This window comes from Glycine max, chromosome 13 (assembly GCF_000004515.6).
Source record: "Glycine max cultivar Williams 82 chromosome 13, Glycine_max_v4.0, whole genome shotgun sequence".
NCBI classification, from domain to species: Eukaryota; Viridiplantae; Streptophyta; class Magnoliopsida; order Fabales; family Fabaceae; genus Glycine; species Glycine max.
The window spans coordinates 32,850,929-32,872,270 of NC_038249.2; the positions used below are offsets into that span (position 1 = coordinate 32,850,929).

Sequence of the window (21,342 nt, forward strand, 5' to 3'; positions counted from 1 at the left end):
CGATGGCCTATACATACATACATATACATATATATATATATATATATATATATATATATTCTTTCATTTAGATTAAATTTAAAGAGCATTGAAATTCATGTATCAGAATTCAGTCAGAATCTACGTGTGAATGGTTCGTATTTCCTTGAGATTAGTGCAGCAGATAAGCTTCTTCCTTCTGATGTTGAAGTAAGAAAGCCACTTCTGGTTTAATGAGAGGCACCTGATGATGATATTATAATTATTGAGTTAGACATACATGATAGATACTTAATTGTATTATAAAATTGTTAGTAATCTGTTTTATTGTGGAACTTAAGTTTTCATTCAATTAATATATATCTTGTCACATACTACAGAGCAATAATAATTGAAAACCAAAATCTAAAGGAACTGACCACCTGCATGTTTTAATGAGAAAGCCTATTTCTATATGTGGAAGCTAAGTAATTGCTTATGATAACTACTTTGACGTGGAAACAAATATACTATAGGGAACGAGATTAAATTAAATTAATAATGGTTGGTTAGTCGCTAGAGTTCTTAATTTGCACTATTTTTTATGCTTTTCCAAATATCACCAAGATTGGCACATTTAATTATAGTAATCTGCAACAAGCCAACAACGAAGACTCTATATATGTTTGCAACACATGCAACACAACATTTACTACAATATATATATATATATATATATATATATATATATAAACATAAGACCTACTACTGCGCATGCAAATGTATGGGTTTTCAAAGGTTATTATTCTTTGCAGATCCTAAGATCAACAGGACCACAACGGCTTAAAGGGTGTCTGGTACTGGCTTGGCACTCTTATGTAGCAACTGTCACAATCAAAAGAGATGCTCGATCAAATTTTCGGATCAAAGCGAATGCCCGTGCTAGGCATCTTTGTCTCAGTCACCTTAATTAGGACTAAGGAGAGTTTTGTTTTGTAGATAGCACTTTAGGACTAATGGCTGTTTTCTTGTGTGATTCAATAGTTCCACACAACATGAAGGTGTATGTATCATTTGTCTACAATCATATATGATTATGTGCAGTTAGAATGAGATTTTTTTTTTTTTAAAAAAAAGAGTCAAAACACCTTATAGTAGTGTTTAACATAGGCAACATATATTTATAATATAATAAATTTTTTAATTATGTTTTAAATACAATAAATATTTTCATTTGGTCATAAAAATATGTTTGTAGTACTACATGCTTCTAGCTAAATTCTATATCAAACAGAAATGAAATCTTCGCAGTGTTTCTAATTATAAATAACCATGGCTTATATTCCAACAACAACAAAAAAAAAAAAAAACTTGGTTTTATAGCACTAATTTACTCAGATTTAATGCCTAGATTCTGTATCATATATATATATATATATATCTTAATTTGTCTGTTCTTAGCCTCTATATATGTGAGATATAGGTAGGTATGCAGCTGGCTATACACCTCGTTGAATATGAGGCTTTTTGACTCTTAACCAAAAGCAAAGAAAATAGTGATACTTTTAAATCAAGCCGAATCTTTCAAGGTAAAGGAGATACTTTTTAATTATTATTATTATTATTTTTGGTATTCAAAGGCGCTTAAAGCCCAAAAGAGGAGATTAAACTGTTATAAAACGTGAGCTAGAGATCTCCTTTACATAAAAACTAGTACGTCACCCGTGTGCGGACGTACTGACTAGTTGCAAATTTTAACTTCTTGATATAATTGATTCATTATTTATAATTTTATAGAATTAGAAAGTAAATTTTATCATTTTGGTATAGGCACTTATACATATAATAAAATTCTCAAATTTAATATTTAAATCAACCAAAAGGAGCTGGTGGTTCCTCATAAATCATATAATATCAGTTTCCATATAACACGCAAGACTAGCTACTAACCTCCCTATATATATGAATAACATAAATTGACCTCAATTGTTTCATCAAATCTGTTATTGTTCGAACCAAGGGTGCTCCAGACATGCATCCAACTTTGCCTCCTTCAGTGCTTTTAACAACAGATTCTAAATCTACTTGCAGCAAGATATTTTGCATACGCAAGCCCTGTAAAACTCTCCATAACTCAGCAACAAAGGCTGAAGTGCACCCCACTTTTTTCGCAAATCCTATTTTCCGTCAATCATATATGATGATCTTGTAGGAGGCCTCCATAAGTAGCCATACTTTGTGATGATTTCAAAGATCCATCTCTATTCAAGCAAAACCAACCTTCAGGAATTAAATTGAAAGTGGACAGCTTTGTATTTCTTTCAATGATGAGATACTTTTTAATTTATTTGTTAAAAGGGAGAACTAAATATTCCTGGCTACTTGTTTCATAGAATATTAAAATTGTTCATCAAAATGGAGCTTTAAAGCACAGTTTTGCATTATATTTCACACGAACTGGTCTATTATTAGCCTTTTGAATACTTATCGTACCTTTTCATACAATTTTTATAAGTGTAGCTTTGTATACCGTATATTTCAATATCAACATCGATCCAACCCGAATCAACGTGCATATCAGTAGTATTATGCAAAGTCTCTCTAATTAATAAACAAACGGCATTTATTTCCAAATTCTCTGTCAAAAGCTATGTACGTAATCCAAGTCATTATATTGATTAATATTATAATTAACCGTCAAAGCTTTGACTCGATAAATTCTATTTTCACTTATATTTTTACGATTTTTTTTCTACAAGAAGAGAGGGGGGGAAATAGAGGTAAAAGTAAATTATAAAAATGTGCATGTTAATTATGAGAAACAGAATAACACTTGAGTACTTGACTAAATAGGTTACTGGTGAATATTTTGAGATTTATTTTCTTGTGCAAAAAATTTCAAGATAATTCTCTGCTTGCAATTTAGTATGGAATTTGGGAGTCTCTCCACACTATCACTTTTGAACACGCACAAAAAATATTATAGACTTAAAATAAAGATATAAGGAGAGAAGTTTGAAATGATTAAGAGATATTTTTTTTAGCTAGTTGTAAAGATAAAAGAAATTATATATTCAGAATGAATAATTGAAAAAATAAATTTTAAATCCCTAAATTGTATTTTTTTAATTTATAATATATAAAAGTGGATATAATATGATTGATTAAACATATAAATTAACAAAGTTGGTGGGATCCACGGATAGAATATTATAGCCTTAAATATTTATGTTATCCCGAAGAAGCCGACCCTAGGGTGGGGAACCATTTATAAATATGAAGCTGGATCCTTTGCCCCATCCCCAATCCTTCCAATTTCAAAATTTCATTATCTAATCCGTCCCACTAAGTTTATGACTGTCAAATTAGAACACTAGTAGTTTTTAAAGGCACATGCCTAAGTCCCCATACCTCATTTATTCGTCTAGCCTTCTTCAGATGATCAGATCCCCACCGGTGTTTTCCTTTATCCTCTGTTTGGAACAAGGTCAATATAATGGAAAAGTAAAAAAAAAAAAAAAATGAAAGAAAAGTGAAAACAAATAAAATATAAAATTTATTTTTAGAAATTATTTTTTGATTTCCCTTTAAACAAACAAAGGAAACATATCTTTATCCTGTTTTTTTTCTTTTTTTTCTATCAAACATCATTACATTGGATAAATAAAAAATGATCATTATATTAAATGTCAAAAGATAATAATATAATAAATCATTATATTATCATAAATAAATAGTCTATATGCGTATGCATTAATAATATATTTTCATTTTTTTAATCCGAATATTTTTCAATCCAAAAGTCAAAGACTCGTCTTTAAAAGATATTGAATTTTATTTAAAGAGTTAATGTTTCTCAATAAATATATATATATATATATATATATATATATAAATTTGAGGATTGAATATTAATCACATATTTAAGGGGAGATGTTAGGGTTCAATCATATGTTAGTTTATATTTTTATTCATTAAAGAAAAATAGTTATACATTTTATTTTTACATATGTTATCCGCTTAAAAAAATATTTTTTTTTACTAATTGTTTTTTTTTTGTTCCTGCCTCCTTGATTCAAAGTTCTTCCATGCAGTATTGCCCGTTAAAGAATGATAGAAATTAACATTCATACGTTTAGCAAGTTGATTCAGTCATCTTGAAGGCGTATTAATCCAAACATGAAACCTCAATATTGGGTTTCTACTGCATTCCCTATTTGTACTTGTAAAGTTGCCATCAGCAATGGTCCACGTTATACACAATTGAGGAAAACACAATAGATCATGGGCATTGTCCGAAACCCACACGCTTGACACCCTCCACTTTTCGAGTTCACTAACTGTGTTGAACAAATTGCGTGTACTCAAGTGATATCTTCCATGCATGAAAACAGACCATATGTTGGTTGCAAAAACTGAATTATCAGTACCTTGTGTTTTGCTAAATTCCCAATGGGTTTTTTTGCCACTTATGCCTTAGACAAAACCTATGGCTTTTGCAATTAGTTCGGTGTTTTGTTTTTGCTTTGCACAGTTGATAAAAAAATGACATAAAAAGCATATCTTATCCTTCTCTGAATGTGAAGAAGAATTCCTTCACATGTAGCCTACGCCCACAATCTCCCACGGCAGACGCGGCTGTGCAATGGACATTGATGTTTCAACTAATAATTCAATTCACTTCTATTCTATGAGATTGTACTTGCATATATATGTGATAATTCAAACCTCGCTCGTGAAGGTGACTCCACAATGTATGACTTTGTTGGCATCTATTCAATAGTCTTGGAATACTTGCAAACACCGAATCTTAAGAAAATCGCGCATGTACGTACGTTCTACATCGGTTCTCATATGATATCTACTGTATAAATTAAAGAGGATGGAAAAATATAGTTTGGTAGGGCAGACTACATTGAAAAGCAACGAAATAGATTTTTTTTTTATAAAAATTAGTTATTAATAAAGTCTATACATATTTCACACCAATTTAAAAAAAAATTAATAATGATATATAAACATATGTACTATATATCCTTAATTAATTAGTATTTTTCATGTTTTTTTATCTCTCTCTTTTTTTATATTTACATTTTATCTCTCTTTTTTTTTTATCTATATTTCTACTATAGTGTCGCATCTTGTAGCACATAAGCATTCGTACACCATTTTCAAAGAAAATAGTCATAGTTGAAACATGTTATGAAAAGTATGTACCCTAGAAAAAAGTCTAGTTACTGAATTTGTTGTCGTAGTTCTAGTGGATACTGCGAGACGATAATTTCTTACGAATTTTCTAAGCTGAAATAAAGAAATGTACTTGAATAGATCCGAGGAGCATTATGTGATTGTGCAGTGCATTTGAATTAATTTAATTAAAAGTTTACTGTACATTTCTCAGCTGTTTGACATGATGGCGAGTGATTGATCAAAAGCTTTTTATCCTTAATTACCTGCATGTTCGTGGTTATCCATGTATAAAGAGGAATGCTAACTACATTTTTTCTAATATTTTTTTTATGATTAATTAAAATTTATTAAAAATTATTAATTTTGATGAGTTTTATGATTAAATCAAGAGAAAGTAGTCACTGAATAATTAAGAAGTATGATCGCATCAAAATTCATAATTTCTAATAAATTTTAATCAATATTAAAAAATGCATTGTTAACTTCTTCTATATGTACATACAATTACTTTTAATAATTTAACCTTTATTGCATGTTGTGTGTTGCTCTGACACAATCTTTTATAGTTAATGATAAAGTTTAAAAATTAAATTATAAATAAATCATACATAAAGATTTACTGTGTAAAAATGGTTAAGTCATCATTGACAATCATTATATATCATAAATTTATTAATTATTATAATAATCACATTAAAATTTATGTTGGTGATATTTTTTATTTATTGAAATGGTAATTTTTTTACATTAACAATGCTTGATATCAAACTCTTCGATTAAAATAAATGTAACGTTATGTATATGATACAAAATTATTATAGTAATTTTATTTTATATGTTGTAATTTATTCAAATTTTATGTTATTATATTATAACAATTACAAGCTGCAATGTTTATTTAAAGCAGTTGTATATATAGATTTTTATAATAAAAAAAACAAAATTCAAATATATTTTATGTATATACACCTAATATGTCACATAAGTTTTATTATATTTAGATATAAATAATTAAAATATTATATCATAAAAATGCAAAAGAAAAAGAGAATAATCATTTCGAACTCTAAGACTTCAAACATCCATAAATGTACAATAATCACTTATAAAAAAATCTGCTATGCAAAGTAACAATTCATCCTCCCCATCTACCATCTATAATAATATTTGTGATAGTTCAATAATTAAGAGAGATTATTAACGGCAAAAATTATTTTTAATAACGAAAAATTTTTTAGGAACCAATTTTTTTAAAAAAATAATTTAAGAGATCAAAAATTCAAAACTCCCATAATTTGATGATTAAAAACTTAATTAATTATTTAATATTTATCAAGATTTTTTTTATAATAAATAAAAAAATCATTTTAAAAAAATATATATTCTTAAAAATATTAATTTATAAATAAGTTATAAAAAAACTAACTTTTATAGGTAAAAATAAAAACCTCTTGTCATAATTTAATTTATAAAAAAAATCTATATCAAATATCGCAATCTAGGTCAACTGCAAAGGATGTAGGTATGCATCTAGTGGTCGGTGAATATTATATTATCATGATTTATTTTAACGTTGAAAAAAATGAAGTTTTTAAGACGTGTACAGTTGAAAAATTAACGGTAAAAGATCCTTATACGGATGCACATATTTTCACATGAATGGTTTGGACAAAGCGGATGCATGGATGCCACATGTGGCAATTAGTGATGATAAAATTATGCATATGAAAAATAGAATTATTATAATAAAAAAATTATTGTTAACAATAAAAATTGAAATAAATATTAGAGATAAGATTTTTAAAATTATGACTGAACTTATATTTACTATTTCAAAATTTTATCTTTATTACAGTAAATAATAAAACTTCTTAACGTGAATGAATGTTTTTTAATAACAAATTATATATTTATAATTGTATAAGTTGTTTCAAATATTACTGTAAAAAAAGTTATTTCAAACATACGCGAAAAAGGGAAATATGGTGTTATGTTTTTTAAAAGTACACAGATTATGTTAAAACTTATAAATTTTCTTATTTGATACTGGTTTCTATCTTTTTTTAAAAAAACAAACAGAAAAAATAAAAAATAATTAAAGAAAGTAATAATAACAATTTGTTTTAGGAAAAACAGTAGTTACATTTTGAAAATTTATAAAGAAAATGAAAATGATTATATATATTAAAAAATAGTTTAAAAATAAAAAAGGTAATTACTTTAATTAATTAATAATAGTTATAGATAATATTTCATAAATTTAAATTGAGAATAAATGTAGTTTTATTTTGACAAATATATATTTATTCATTTTTGAGAAATTAGATTGATTTTGTTTTGTGAAGGGCGTAACTAGGTTGAAATGGTGGGAGCAATAAAATGCGTGTGTGGTTTGCTAGTTGCTACACGTACAACTTGGACAGTGACCAATAAAAAAAGTGCTACAGCTCTCTACATTGTACTGTACACTGTCTTCTTGCCCCATCACCAAATCTTTTCTCCATTGGGTCCCATCTTTTTTTACTCAACTAATGGATGGAATTTTCATCTTTTTACTCTTCTACACTCAACACTCAATTTTTTTATTACTTTTTTTTTTCTATGTAGTTACACTAATTTTTCTTTTTAACATTTACAGAAAAAAAATGTAGTTTAATGAAATCTTTAAAATAATTAGTACAATTTATTATAATATTAAATTAAATATTGGATACACAAAAATCACATTAACTCTTTTCTGACAAATTCATCATTTATCTCGTTCCACAATTATTATATATTTTTAGAAAATAATTAGCATGATAGTTATTTCTCTGCATGAATGATTTGGCTGTTTTCACAAATTTTATAAGCAAGTAAATAGTATAATATATATTTAATTTATTAAGCTCATTATTGTTAAAGAAATTAATGTTTAAATGAATCAATGTTTAAGTGGTGGATATATTGTTTGCGAAAGTCTAAAATATTTTTTTTTAGTAAGAACAAAATAATAAGATAAAAACTTTTGAGTAGGAGCAAATACATATCAATTTGTATATTAGAAGACAACATGGTACTATGAAAATAGGAGTAGGTGAGTATTCATAGATAGAGTTTAAATTTAGTATATTCAAATGATGATATAGGTATCATATTTCTTACTTTAGACGTAAAAATCATGTTAATTAAACATTTGTTCAATGTAGGTGACAAAGATGAGGTAAGTCCAACATTTTCATAATTTCCTTATTATTTGGATTTCAAGTATATATTATAAGGCAGCTTGAGCATAGTTTTGAAGAATATGTTTTATTACGAGTTATTTTTGTATAAGTAGTGAAGACAAAATGAATATTAATGAAAAAATATATTGTTCCTTTGGGTTTCTCTTTCTTCATCAAAAGTGGATACATCAAAATTAAGCAACACGTGTTGTGCTCTAAACAGAAAATTATCAACAAATTTTTACTCTCAATAATATAGTCACCTTTCTAGTAAAGCCTATATATTCCACATTGAAGCTTTGAAGATATATAGAAGTAACGAAGTATTCAATAGAACAACACTTTGATTCAAAGCTCTAGACTTATGGACGAAACATTCTGCAACAAAAACAACAAAAAGCTCAATCATCTGCTCAGTAAAATTATTTGTTATTGTGTTGTGATTTTTATTCTCATTTTGTGAATTTTTCAAATATATTTACTTAAGAAATTAAGAGTGATTTTGTAACTAAAGAATACTTGCATTATCAATCTGAAAGATTGATTTTGTGTCAAAAATAACCTGGAGAATACTTTTTTTTTTATAAATGTCTAATCTTTTAAATTTTTATTATATCGAGAGATATGTCCCAATAGGGAAATTCACCATCAAACTAAAACAAAATTCACATTATTTTTGTTATTAATAACATCCTTAATTTCACTTTTCTGATTTTATTTTTAGGGCTTAAACAAATGTTTAAAGGATATATTAATTATTAAGAGGTGTAATGAAACTCTGTTTCCTTTATTCTGAATGCGTGTGTATTTTATGAAATGAAAGTTCTCAATTATAAACTCATTTTTAAAGACAAGTTAATTTTATGAAGAAGAAAAAAACACCACTTTAAATAAATTGGTGATGACTTTTTTATTTTTTTAATTTAGACGTTTTTCATCGTGACTCATTCTCTTAGAAATGCTGCGAGAAGCATCATCCTCCATTTATTATTGAAGAGAAAAGATGAAGGAATAATGACGGTGTTAATGAAAATGACACTAATAATTTAAAATTGACGGAAAGAAACAAACGATAAATTAAAATATGAGATGCATGAGTGACTAAATTGACCAAATTAATAGTACTTTAAATAAAATAAAGAACAAACTACAAGTGTGTCTGACTCTCTCACTCTCTAGAAAATAACTGGTCTCCCAAATCAATTATTAGTTAAAAGCACTTATTGTCAAAACAGCTTCTTCTTCATCACCATATATGGTCAATGCGACCAATGATGTATGTGGATGCTACCAGCTGGTTTCGTTGTTAAAGACAAGCCACTAATTAATTATCATGTGGTAATTATCGACGTCGGCATTTGCTGCCCATGAAGGAATTATCATGGCAAAAATACATGTTGATGAAAAGTCTGCATATCGACTTGGGTTTTTGGCTTAACTATTTCAAATATTTTTTAAAAGTAAATCATGGAAAATTTATTTTTTTAGGAATTATTTAAACCATGAAAAAAATATTTAAAACTAAATAATTCATGTTGATGAAAAGGTGCATGTGCATATCGACGTGCATACCTGTTGAGGAATTATTTGCTTTTAAATGTTTTTTTATATGTAAGAATTGATTCAACGTGATTTTAGAAAATTTGTAATATCACACATCCTGTTTAACTAATTAAACTAAAATTTCTTGATAAATATTATTTAATATAATTTCAGATAAATATTCATATATTTAATTTTATATTGAGAAATTAATTGTGTTTGATTTTAAATTGAAACAATTTTAAGTATTTGGATAGGAATAAAAAGTGTGCATCTAAAATTCTCACTGCACGTCTGATTTTTGAAATACTCCAAAGCTATGGGGCTTCTGATTCCAGTGAATCATTTTTTTTTTTTTTATAAATGAGAGAGCAAACATGTTATACGTAACTTTTGTATTAGATGGAAAAATTATATTATGTTTTACTGTTAATTTACTTTTAAAATAAAAACATTTAAATACAAATTACTTCAATTTAAAATGAATTTTAAAACTCTTACCTAAACACATACTTACACCATACAAATGTGATTTTTGTTTCAAAACATGCATAGTTTTCAACCATATGCAATTATTTTTTTTTAAGTCATGTTTAGTTTTTTTTTTTGGATCAGTAAGTCATCTTTAATTAGTTAAAAGTGAAAAAAGTATGACTTTAATCTTAAGTTGAGAATTTCAATTTAAGCTTGAATACATTTTATATTCGAGATGTATATATGTTTTTAAAAGTAAAGCACTTTAAAGTTTAAACTCAAATTTAATCTAAATTAATTTTGTCATCAAGCCAAGTTCGTAAACACTTATATATAGACCCAACATGCTCTTGCACAATGAGCTATAGCATCTCCCAAAAAAGGGAACTATGAATTTGTCAAAAAAACAGGTCCAGGCTTATTAATGAGATGGACGTGAATCGGGCATGATATTTTTATTCAATATTTAAAGCTTACAATAATCATCATTGACACTCACACTTCTAATAACTACAATATTAGAAGGCAAATGGTGACTTAATACTCGGAAGGGAATAAACTGATTGAATCTGATCAGGCTGACAGGGAGGAATCAGAGTGGTCTCTACTCTCTACTCTTACTCTTCAGTTGCATATCTAGCTAGTTTGGCAGCCAGCTCCATTACAATAGTTTTTGTTTTAAAATAAGTCAGATATAAAATTTACTTAATGTAAAAGATATAAAATTTACTTAATGTTAAAATATGAAAGAAAAAAATGTCATAAGTTCAAACTAATATATTAATAATAATATTTGTAAATAAAAAAATCATGGGTATTATCACTATTAAAAAATAACTTTTTACGACATATTTTTCACGTCAGTTTCCCAAAACCATCTCATTATATTAGAGGTTAACAATTTTGTAAATGGAATATTTCTAAACAAAAATGATTTTACAAAAAACATCTTCGAATTATATTTCATAAATATCTCTTGTTTCTTTTCCAAACAAACAAAAGTTTTAGAAAGGTAACCACACTCTAAAAACAATATATTTCATAAATATCGTATTCTTTCCCGTGCATTTTAAGTGTTATTTTACTGTAAAATATGTGAAACAAGAAACACAAAACATTGCTTTAATTATATTTTTTAAAACTAAACTAACACTATTTTGTTTTCACTATAATACTATGAACAGATGTAAAACTAATAAAAATTTTGGGTGAAAGAATTGCATATGTTGTAACATACTATTTTTTAAAACTAAATTAAGCCTATTTTGTTTATGTATCATGCTATTTTCCTTACCTATTTTGTCAGAATATAAGGGTAGCTAGAGTCAGAAAAACAACATATGTTGTATAGTAAATGCATTAATAATGAACTACTTTTTCACCAAAATAAGATGAATCAGCAGAAACATTTGTAGTTTTAAAATAAGTTATTTTACTTTAGTCCGGAGCTTTTAATATTTAAAAGTTATTTTCAATTCTTATTAATTTAAATTGAAAGTTGAAACAGATAAATTCTCCAAACTTTTTTTAGTTCACAAAAAATATTATATCCTTGTAATAAAATTTTATTTGCCTGTAAACAAAATCATCAACTATTTTAAACAATTCATCCAAAATAAGTAAAATATGTAGTTACTTTTAAAATTTTATAGCATACTACGAATAAGTGTGCAGAGATTTAATGTTTTTAAATGATAATTAGTTACTAAATAATAAAGAAACAAATAAAATAAAATATTTAACAATTGATTGCCTATTCGATAAAAACTGGGACACTTGTCATCGTTGGTGAACTGGTTGGTAGGACTACTCTCGCTCTCTACCTAGCTAAAAATTTACTCCTTAAACCTTGATATAAAACTTGATATACTATCAAAACTAGTTTAATAAAATATTTACTCTTTAAAACATGAATAAAAACTTGATATACTGTCAAAATTAGTTTGATAAAATATAAATTCCAAAATATTAAGTTATTCGGGGACCAAAGGGAAATTTCAAGATGGGGTGGGTTACTAAAGTCATCCACATTGGGATTTCATTTCACATCTAAGGAGATAACTGACTAACAACATATGACACTGTATCTTCATTACCTTAGGATTCTCCCAGTTGGGTCATTGCATTGTCAAAATCAATGCACCTGCAGTTAGATTTTGCTATTGATACAACTTTATCTTAAATGAGGACTTCCTGCCAAAGTTGGCCTTACAATTTCCACTATACTACTTCTACCCTCACACCCAGACAATATTCTTCAAAATTAAATTTATTCTTAAAGTGAGTAACTTCCAATTTAATTTAAAACACTTATAATTTTAACTGATTAAAACTTTAAATAAAATACTTTTTAATTGCCTTAGAACTAAATTAATCTGGAAGATTTTTTCCCAAACAGTCCCACCTTATAACAAAAAAGGAAACACTAACAAATAATATAATACTTAATATCCAGAGAAGAAATATATTTTTATGCTTTTCTCTTGTATAATTTTTAAATGTAACACATACACAAATATGCACCGAGATTAGAATTGTTCACTACTTATATGTATATATTTTTTTAATATATCGTTAGTTAATATGAGATTTTTAACATACTTTTCTCGTTGGTTGTAAAAAAAAATCATTTAGAACTTAATCATCTCAAATGTTTATAAAATTAAATATTTACATGTGCACAGAAATTGGTCTCTTAGAATTGTACATGCTTTTAGGGAGGGTAATGGCCCGGCTGACTGTTTAGCTAGTTTGGGCACTGTAAAAAAATATTTACAATCCAATAATAAATAGATTGATAAGTCCAATAACAATCCCTTAAATAAACTCTGATAAAATATGAAAATTTAAGTTCATAAAATAAAAACAAATGTGTGGCATATCTGATAATAACATACACTAATGAGAGTTTATTCCATAATTAGGAGGGTGGGAGAGGAAAAATGTAAATCTAAAATCTCCCTCCCTGGTTGTCTGAAAATGAAATGGTGGGCACGAAAGGTAATAATTGTTAAAAATGCAAAACACACTCTCTCTCTTTATCTCTCCCAAGAAAAAATGGAAAAACACTCGTACCACTCTCTTTCCCCCTCTTAAAAGGACACCCCAAAAATAATGGCGGTTGCGTTGTGATTGATTGGAGGAGAGAGAGAGAGAGAGAGGGAGGGTAAAGCTATAGTAGCATGGTCACCAAGTTAGAAGTAGTATAGTAGTACTAGTAAGTAGCATGAACATGACCAATGACCATGACCACAAAGCATAACCATAAAAACTAAGCACAAACACAACCATTGCTACTTCTACTTCCCATTTTTCCATTACCGGAATTCTAATGAGCCAAACGCTGACTCTCGTTTTTGTACTACTCTTTACCCAACGCTCTTTCCTCTGTATCAAACACTGATCCTTTAACACTTTCTCTCTCTTGTTGGATTCGCTGTTCTTTCTCTGAGATCTGTGTGCTTTTCGACTCTGTTCCTCTTCTGGGTCTCGTTACTCTTTCAGATTGTTGCTAAATTTGGCAGAAAAAAGCCACGTGTATTTCTGAGAGATTGTGTTGTGTATAATGAGGACTTTCGTTGAGGATTGGAACCTGGAGTGTTGGGGGTTAAGGAAAACTAGAACCGAATGATGCGTAAAGCAATTGTCTTTTCTTGTGACACTGGTTTTGGTTGAAGGTTCATACGTGGGAATCTTGTTGGTATTAATGGATTTTAAAGGGTGTGAAGTACTGGGACAAATATAACAAAGAATGTTATTCTGTTGTGGGAAGGAAGGAAGAGAGGGCACGGCTTGTTTTGTGGTGGAGGGTGTCATTTTCTGAGAATTTCGTTGCCTAATTGGTAGTGTTGTGATTGTGAATTCAATTTCGGGGATACTAATTTGCTTTAGCCTCTGTTTTTGCTCAAATGAGACTTTCTTCAGCTGGTTTTAGTCCTCCACCCCAGGAAGGTAAACACTTTATATCTTCTTCTTCTTCTTCCATATTTCATCTCTTCTTTGAAATTTTCACTTCTCAACCTTTCTGTAAACTGGTTCTTGCAACCTCAACAATCCTCGGGGGATTAGAGTGTGTATTCTTTGTGTTAATATGTTTAGCCATGCCAATGAAGTCTTTTGTACGTCTAACATGGCTAGTGAGGGATGTGGAAATTGAACCATTTGGGCTATGGTTTTATCTTGTTTATGCTATAGCTCAGGGATCAGAAAAAAAAGTTTTTGATGGTTATAAGATCTTGGATTTGGCAGGATTATGTCAAAATGAGTGTGTTGTGTTGGTGTGGGCTCTTTTTATTCCATGTTTTGATGACATTGGGGGTGGGATTTTACAGGGGAAAATCGAGTTCTAGATTCAGAACTTTGGCATGCATGTGCTGGTCCCCTTGTCTCTTTACCAGCAGTTGGAAGCCGCGTGGTATACTTTCCACAAGGTCACAGTGAACAGGTGAGTAAAATATATAATGATGTTTGATTATTGTATTTGATTTGCTACTACCCCTTGTGGACATTGTGGTAACATTCTCTTAACTAATGTTGAGAGAATAAAGTAATAATGCGAATCTTGTGTGTTTCTGGGCATGAGGATGATGCTCTCTTGTCTCTTGGCTCTGTCTCCGTATTGCTTCTAATTTGGAGGATGGGGTGGGGTTTACTCTTACACTTTTGTTTAGCAAAACCTGTTTTTTTCCTTCACTCTGGGGAACCATGTGTGGTTTTATGCTTAACTGGTTCCCAAGCTCAATTCTTTAGTCTTGAAATGTTGAAAGGCTAATCAAGTAACTTCACTTACCTCCTCCCAGAAACCACCAACATGAACCTTTTCTGCATAAACTACATGCACATATATATCCTTACTCTGGCACTTTTTTTTTTCTTCTCAGGTGGCTGTGTCGACCAACAAGGAAGTAGATGCTCATATCCCAAACTATCCAAGCTTGCCTCCTCAACTCATTTGTCAACTTCATAATATGACTATGCATGTATGATTTATTTACATTTTTTTATATATAGTAACAAGTCTGGTTTGTTTTGGCCTCCGATTATTTCAATTTTTCCATTGTTGGTTCCTGCACCCTGTGTCTTTAATTATCTGTTTGTTTATTTGGGGTTCAGGCTGATGCGGAGACTGATGAAGTGTACGCGCAAATGACCTTGCAACCTCTGAATCCTGTATGATAAGTGATAACACTGTCTTAACTTTTAAGTGATAACTAGTGTTACTGCTTTTGTAGTTATTCAGGTTTTAACTAAGGCCGTGTTTGCAGCAAGAGCAAAAGGAGGCATACCTGCCAGCGGAGCTGGGCACCCCAAGTAAACAGCCAACAAACTATTTCTGCAAAACTTTGACAGCCAGTGACACAAGCACACATGGGGGATTCTCTGTGCCTCGCAGGGCAGCTGAAAAAGTGTTTCCTCCATTGGTAAAACCTTTGTGAAAAAGAACATGTCACAAAAAGTCAACTTATTCATCAAATCTGTTAATTTATCAGGTCTCGAATTTATAATTTATAATTGTGACCATGCAGGATTTCTCTCAACAACCTCCTGCTCAAGAATTAATTGCAAGGGATTTGCATGGTAATGAGTGGAAATTCAGGCATATCTTCCGGGGTGAGTTACAAAGCTGAGTTTCCTGCAGTTTGATTGCATATGTGGGAATTTTTCTGGCAGTATGAGACTTCTATGTTTCTTTCTTGCTTACAATGTTTGAAATTGGCTTTTATTTCTTTTCCCTTGCAGGCCAGCCCAAAAGGCATCTACTTACAACCGGATGGAGTGTCTTTGTGAGTGCTAAAAGACTAGTTGCTGGTGATTCTGTGCTGTTTATCTGGCAAGTAATTTTATTGTTTCCATCCCCCCAAAGTGGCATGCTGCTATATTCTGGACTACATTAATATTTTTCTGCTCCTCCACCTTGAGTTTCTCATCATTTCAGTTTTGAATTTTTCCTTTGGCTTTTATTTTGCTGATTGACTTTTCTCCTTGAACCAGGCCATGTGACTTGTATGTCATTTGGCCTGGCCATTCAAAAAAGAATACATCATTACACTGAACATTCTCATTGACATGTGGCTCAGCCTTTGAGATGTGTGGTTGCTTCTTATTTCTTATATCTGATAGCCTTATTAAGATAATATACAATACGATGTTAATTTTGTTTGTAATTATGTGATATGTTATCTTGTGTGACTCAAGTGAATTTTCTTCTATAGGAATGAAAAGAACCAACTACTACTTGGCATCCGCCGTGCTAATCGACCACAAACTGTGATGCCTTCTTCGGTGTTGTCAAGTGATAGTATGCACTTGGGGCTTCTTGCTGCAGCAGCTCATGCAGCTGCAACAAATAGTCGTTTCACCATCTTCTATAATCCACGGTATAAGTAGTACACTTTCGTTAAATTTTCAAGTCATGGAAATATTTTCTTTGAATGACATTGTTTTCTTCATACATTCAGTGCTAGCCCTTCAGAATTTGTCATACCATTAGCGAAGTATGTTAAAGCTGTGTATCATACTCGAGTTTCAGTTGGTATGCGGTTCAGGATGCTGTTTGAAACAGAGGAGTCAAGTGTGCGGAGGTAGGTTTTTAAAACTTCTATTAAGTTGGTATTGTATATACACTTTCCGTTCTGATGTTTGATATGTTAGTTAAGAATACAGCATTACTTCTTAAAACAAACATGGTTGTCTTTTCCTTGTTGCTACAAGTATTGGCATAAATTTATAGAAAGTGCTGGCTTCTTTAGAAAAGTGATTGTAATTTTTCATGTGAAGTGCTTTAAATCTGAAGCAAGATGCTAAGGGGACCTGAGTATTCTAAAAATTATAATAACGTGAAGAACACTAATCTTGTCATTATGAACTTAAATCACAAATATTAGATTAGTGAATTTCAACTGTACTTGTTCTGTGCTTCAATTTATCAAATAAATAGGAGGGTTTTGTTCTAACTTCTAAGGTGTGGAATAACATGTCTAAGACGTGATGGTGTCTAAAAACAAGGCAATATTTGTATCTTATTTGTCATGGCTTACCAAACATTGACACATGCCACCCTAAAGTATGATCGTTACAATTAAATGAAAGAGAAATGGATCTCAGTCTCAGTGTGTGCTTGTTAGTATTGTAATTATGTAATACTTATATAACTTTCTTGTGCAGATACATGGGTACAATAACTGGCATTAGTGACCTGGATCCTGTCCGGTGGCAAAACTCACATTGGCGCTCCGTCAAGGTTTGTAAGGAAACATTATTGATATTTTATTTAAGTTTTATAATTATATTGGCCTGCATCTTACATCTCAGGTGTAAAATTTCTAATATGTTGTCATATACAGTTTCTCTCTATTCAGAAAGGATTTTAAAAATTAAAACATGGCTTTGGCTTGGATTGCAGGTTGGCTGGGATGAATCCACTGCTGGAGACAGGCAACCTAGAGTGTCTCTTTGGGAAATTGAGCCATTAACTACATTTCCTATGTATCCATCTCCATTCCCCCTTAGGCTTAAACGGCCATGGCCTCCAGGACTGCCTTCATTCCATGGTGAGCTTCTTGCCACCTGTAGGGGGACTTTTTATTATTTATTTAATTGTTCTAGCTAATAAGATTTCAAAGAGTGTTTCATTTATGCATTAATGGAAACTCATTCTCCTTGCTCTCCACTTTTTTTCTTGATTGAAATGCTAGCAGGCATGAAGGATGACGATTTTGGCCCGAATTCACCTCTGTTGTGGCTCCGAGATCCTGATAGAGGGCTTCCGTCTCTTAATTTTCAGGGGATTGGGATTAATCCTTGGATGCAGCCAAGATTTGATCCCACCATGTTGAATATGCAAACAGACATGTACCAAGCTGCGGCTGTTCAGGACATGAGGAGTTTAGATCCTTCCAAACAGCATTCTGCTTCCTTACTTCCATTTCAGCAACCACAGAACTTCCCAAACAGGACTGCTGCTTTAATGCAGGCCCAGATGTTGCAGCAGTCACAACCTCAGCAGATTTTTGGAAATACTCAAGAGAATCAACATTCCCCACAATCTCAGGCTCATCTTCAGCAACATCTACAACATCAACACTCGTTCAATAGTCAGCATCATCATCACCACCAGCAACAACAACAGCGACAGCAACATCAAGTGGTAGATAATCAACAGATTTCTAGTGCAGTCTCTACAATGTCTCAGTTTGTTTCAGCTCCTCAACCTCAATCACCACCTATGCAAGTTATCTCTTCCATGTGCCAACAGCAAAACTTTTCTGATTCAAACGGGAACACTGTGACTACTATTGTTTCTCCCCTGCACAGTATCTTGGGTTCTTTTCCCCAGGATGAAACATCTCACCTCCTGAACCTTCCTAGAACAAGCTCTTGGATTCCTGTTCAAAATTCAAGTGGGTGGCCCTCGAAGCGTGTTGCAGTGGATCCTCTCCTTTCTTCCGGAGCCTCTCAATGTGTTCTACCTCAGGTGGAGCAGCTAGGGCAGCCACAGAGTACCATGTCTCAAAATGCTATTTCTTTACCACCTTTTCCTGGTAGGGAGTGCTCAATAGACCAAGAAGGGAGCAATGATCCACAAAACCATCTCTTATTTGGTGTTAATATAGAGCCCTCGTCCCTTCTCATGCCTAATGGAATGTCAAGCCTTAAGGGGGTCTGTGGAAACAATGGCTCCTCAACCTTGCCATATCAATCTTCTAATTATCTGAATACTACCACACGGACTGATTCTTCATTGAATCATGGAATGACCCCCAACATAGGCGACTCGGGTTTCCTGCAGTGTCTGGAAGAGGCAGGACAAGGAAACCCACTGAACAAAACCTTTGTGAAGGTGAGTTTTTCCAGTGACGTAATATTTTTTCAATTAAAAAAAAATCATTCTCATGTATTGCACTTTTACTTAATATGTTTTTTTGTTACAGGTTTATAAGTCAGGGTCCTTTGGAAGGTCATTGGATATCACTAAATTCAGCAGCTACCATGAGCTGCGTGGTGAACTCGCTCGAATGTTTGGCCTTGAAGGCGAGTTGGAGGACCCTGTGAGATCAGGCTGGCAGCTTGTATTTGTAGACCGAGAGAACGATGTTCTTCTCCTTGGTGATGGCCCCTGGCCGTAAGCCTCTCATACTTCACATGCCTTATTCTTTGTTTCCTCTTCCTTTTTCCTTCAAATACAAAATTGCAAGTATAGAATAGAAAATGACAGACTTGTTTAAATTGATATTGATGTTTTCTATTAACTAACACCTTTGGAAATAATGGAATAGCATAAACTTGTATTACATTGCTTTTTGGCCTTCCATATGGCGGTGATGATTTATATGTTGTGGATTTAAGTATCTTTATTTTTTTATAAAAATCAAATGATCAATGCCCTTTTTTTGTACATATTTGTCACAGGGAATTCGTAAATAGCGTATGGTGCATAAAGATACTTTCTCCTCAGGAAGTGCAGCAGATGGGCAACAATGGCCTTGAGCTGTTGAACTCGTTTCCAATTCAAAGGCTCTCTAATGGCATCTGTGATGACTATGTGAGCCGTCAAGACCCAAGAAATTTAGGCACTGGGATAACAACCGTGGGGTCTTTAGACTACTAAATAGTCTTCACTTCTTCTATCACATGTAATATTATTACCCTTACTTCTCAACCCTTTCTTTGTGTACGGTGGGAAGCACCTTTGCCTAAGTGTAGTTTACATAGCCTACTCTTTAGCCTTTGGATGTTTTCCTGTTTTTTCCTGCTAGGACATTTCATAAACTAATACTGTAACTATATGGCATCTAGTCATTGTGCTAGCCACAATATATACGATACTTAATCCGTTAGGAAATCAATGCGTGAGATATGTTCTCTTAACTTGTACAGAACTTTTTCTTTCTAGTTTGGTTTTATTTTGGCTTAAATGTTTGGGGGTGCATGATTTGACTATGAAGCATACTAGGCAATGGAGTGGAGGTGATGTTGAACTTGGTTGACCTTTAATTGTCATCAAAATATTTATTAATTTTGTTGGGAATTAGTTTCTGTAAGAATTTAAATGATTATTTTTAGTGAATTTTTTTAATTATGTTTTTATTTATTTATAAGATTTAAATTTAAAGTCTTAAAGATATCAAATTTAATATCGTTTGAACTAATGATTTCTTAGAGAGTTTTGGTTGAATTATTTGGTAAAATCTATAATCATGTCAATTAAGACGGTAGATGACACCGGTGGTGATGATGTTGGAGTACTTGACTTGTTGAGTGATGGATATAAATGCATTTGGGAAAAAAGGAAGACGTGACCCTTTGAACATGAAGAGGACACCGAAGCCATGTGATGTGTCTCTCTGATCATACAGGGATGGAAAACAAATCACCATGTCCTTCTATTAATGATAAAGTGGCCCGCTTTTGTCGTGTTCTTGGTTTTGGACATGCACCCTTTTCACCTTGGCTGGTAATGCTTTTGCTTCATCAATGGCAAAGCGAAAGCTGTGTGCATTTTGTCCATTTCGATCTTGCTTAATCATATATGCTCGCTTCATGCTCTAGCCTCTCAAGTATTTGGAATATGTTGAGAATCCAAATTCCTTGCTGCTTTTTCTAAGTTCAGGTTTCATGGAATGGAAAACATGCAGAAATATCATTGGTTCCTTAATGGGTGTAAAGCATTGGTTACAAATTGAACTTAATAGGACAATCATTGTTGTTAGATTAAAAAAATGAACTAATAACTTGTGCTAATTTATTCAGGAATTGAGTAACCAATTAATGGGAACTGTAGGGAGGTGGCTGGGATACCAACTGTAAATGAGCTATATAATTCAAAGATTTTTTTTTATTCTTTTTATTCATCTTTCTCTTTATTAATGTTAGCTATAAAAGTGAATAAAATTCAATGAAAAACGCGGGCCTACTTCAAGATATTGCATTATTTTATGCTTATGTTTAACGTGAGGATTTTAACTTAACAACT

General features: G+C 31.1%; 1 protein-coding gene across 2 annotated transcripts; it reads left to right on the forward strand.

Moving 5' to 3' along the window:
* The first annotated feature begins 13,356 nt into the window (after nt 1-13,356).
* LOC100798719 (auxin response factor 6) lies at nt 13,357-20,237 on the forward strand. Of its 2 annotated transcripts, none has more exons than XM_006594454.3 (14): nt 13,357-14,321; nt 14,702-14,814; nt 15,251-15,349; nt 15,483-15,539; nt 15,635-15,790; nt 15,896-15,980; nt 16,110-16,200; nt 16,583-16,747; nt 16,829-16,951; nt 17,535-17,610; nt 17,773-17,920; nt 18,065-19,209; nt 19,301-19,491; nt 19,779-20,237. In XM_006594454.3, the coding sequence occupies exons 1-14, from the start codon at nt 14,279-14,281 to the stop codon at nt 19,975-19,977; spliced, it is 2,691 nt and encodes an 896-aa protein (XP_006594517.1). In that variant the 5' UTR covers nt 13,357-14,278; the 3' UTR covers nt 19,978-20,237. The 2 variants fall into 2 exon arrangements, with proteins under 2 accessions (XP_006594517.1, XP_003542951.1); XM_003542903.5 differs by having other exon boundaries at nt 18,068-19,209.
* Nucleotides 20,238-21,342: the final 1,105 nt, after the last annotated feature.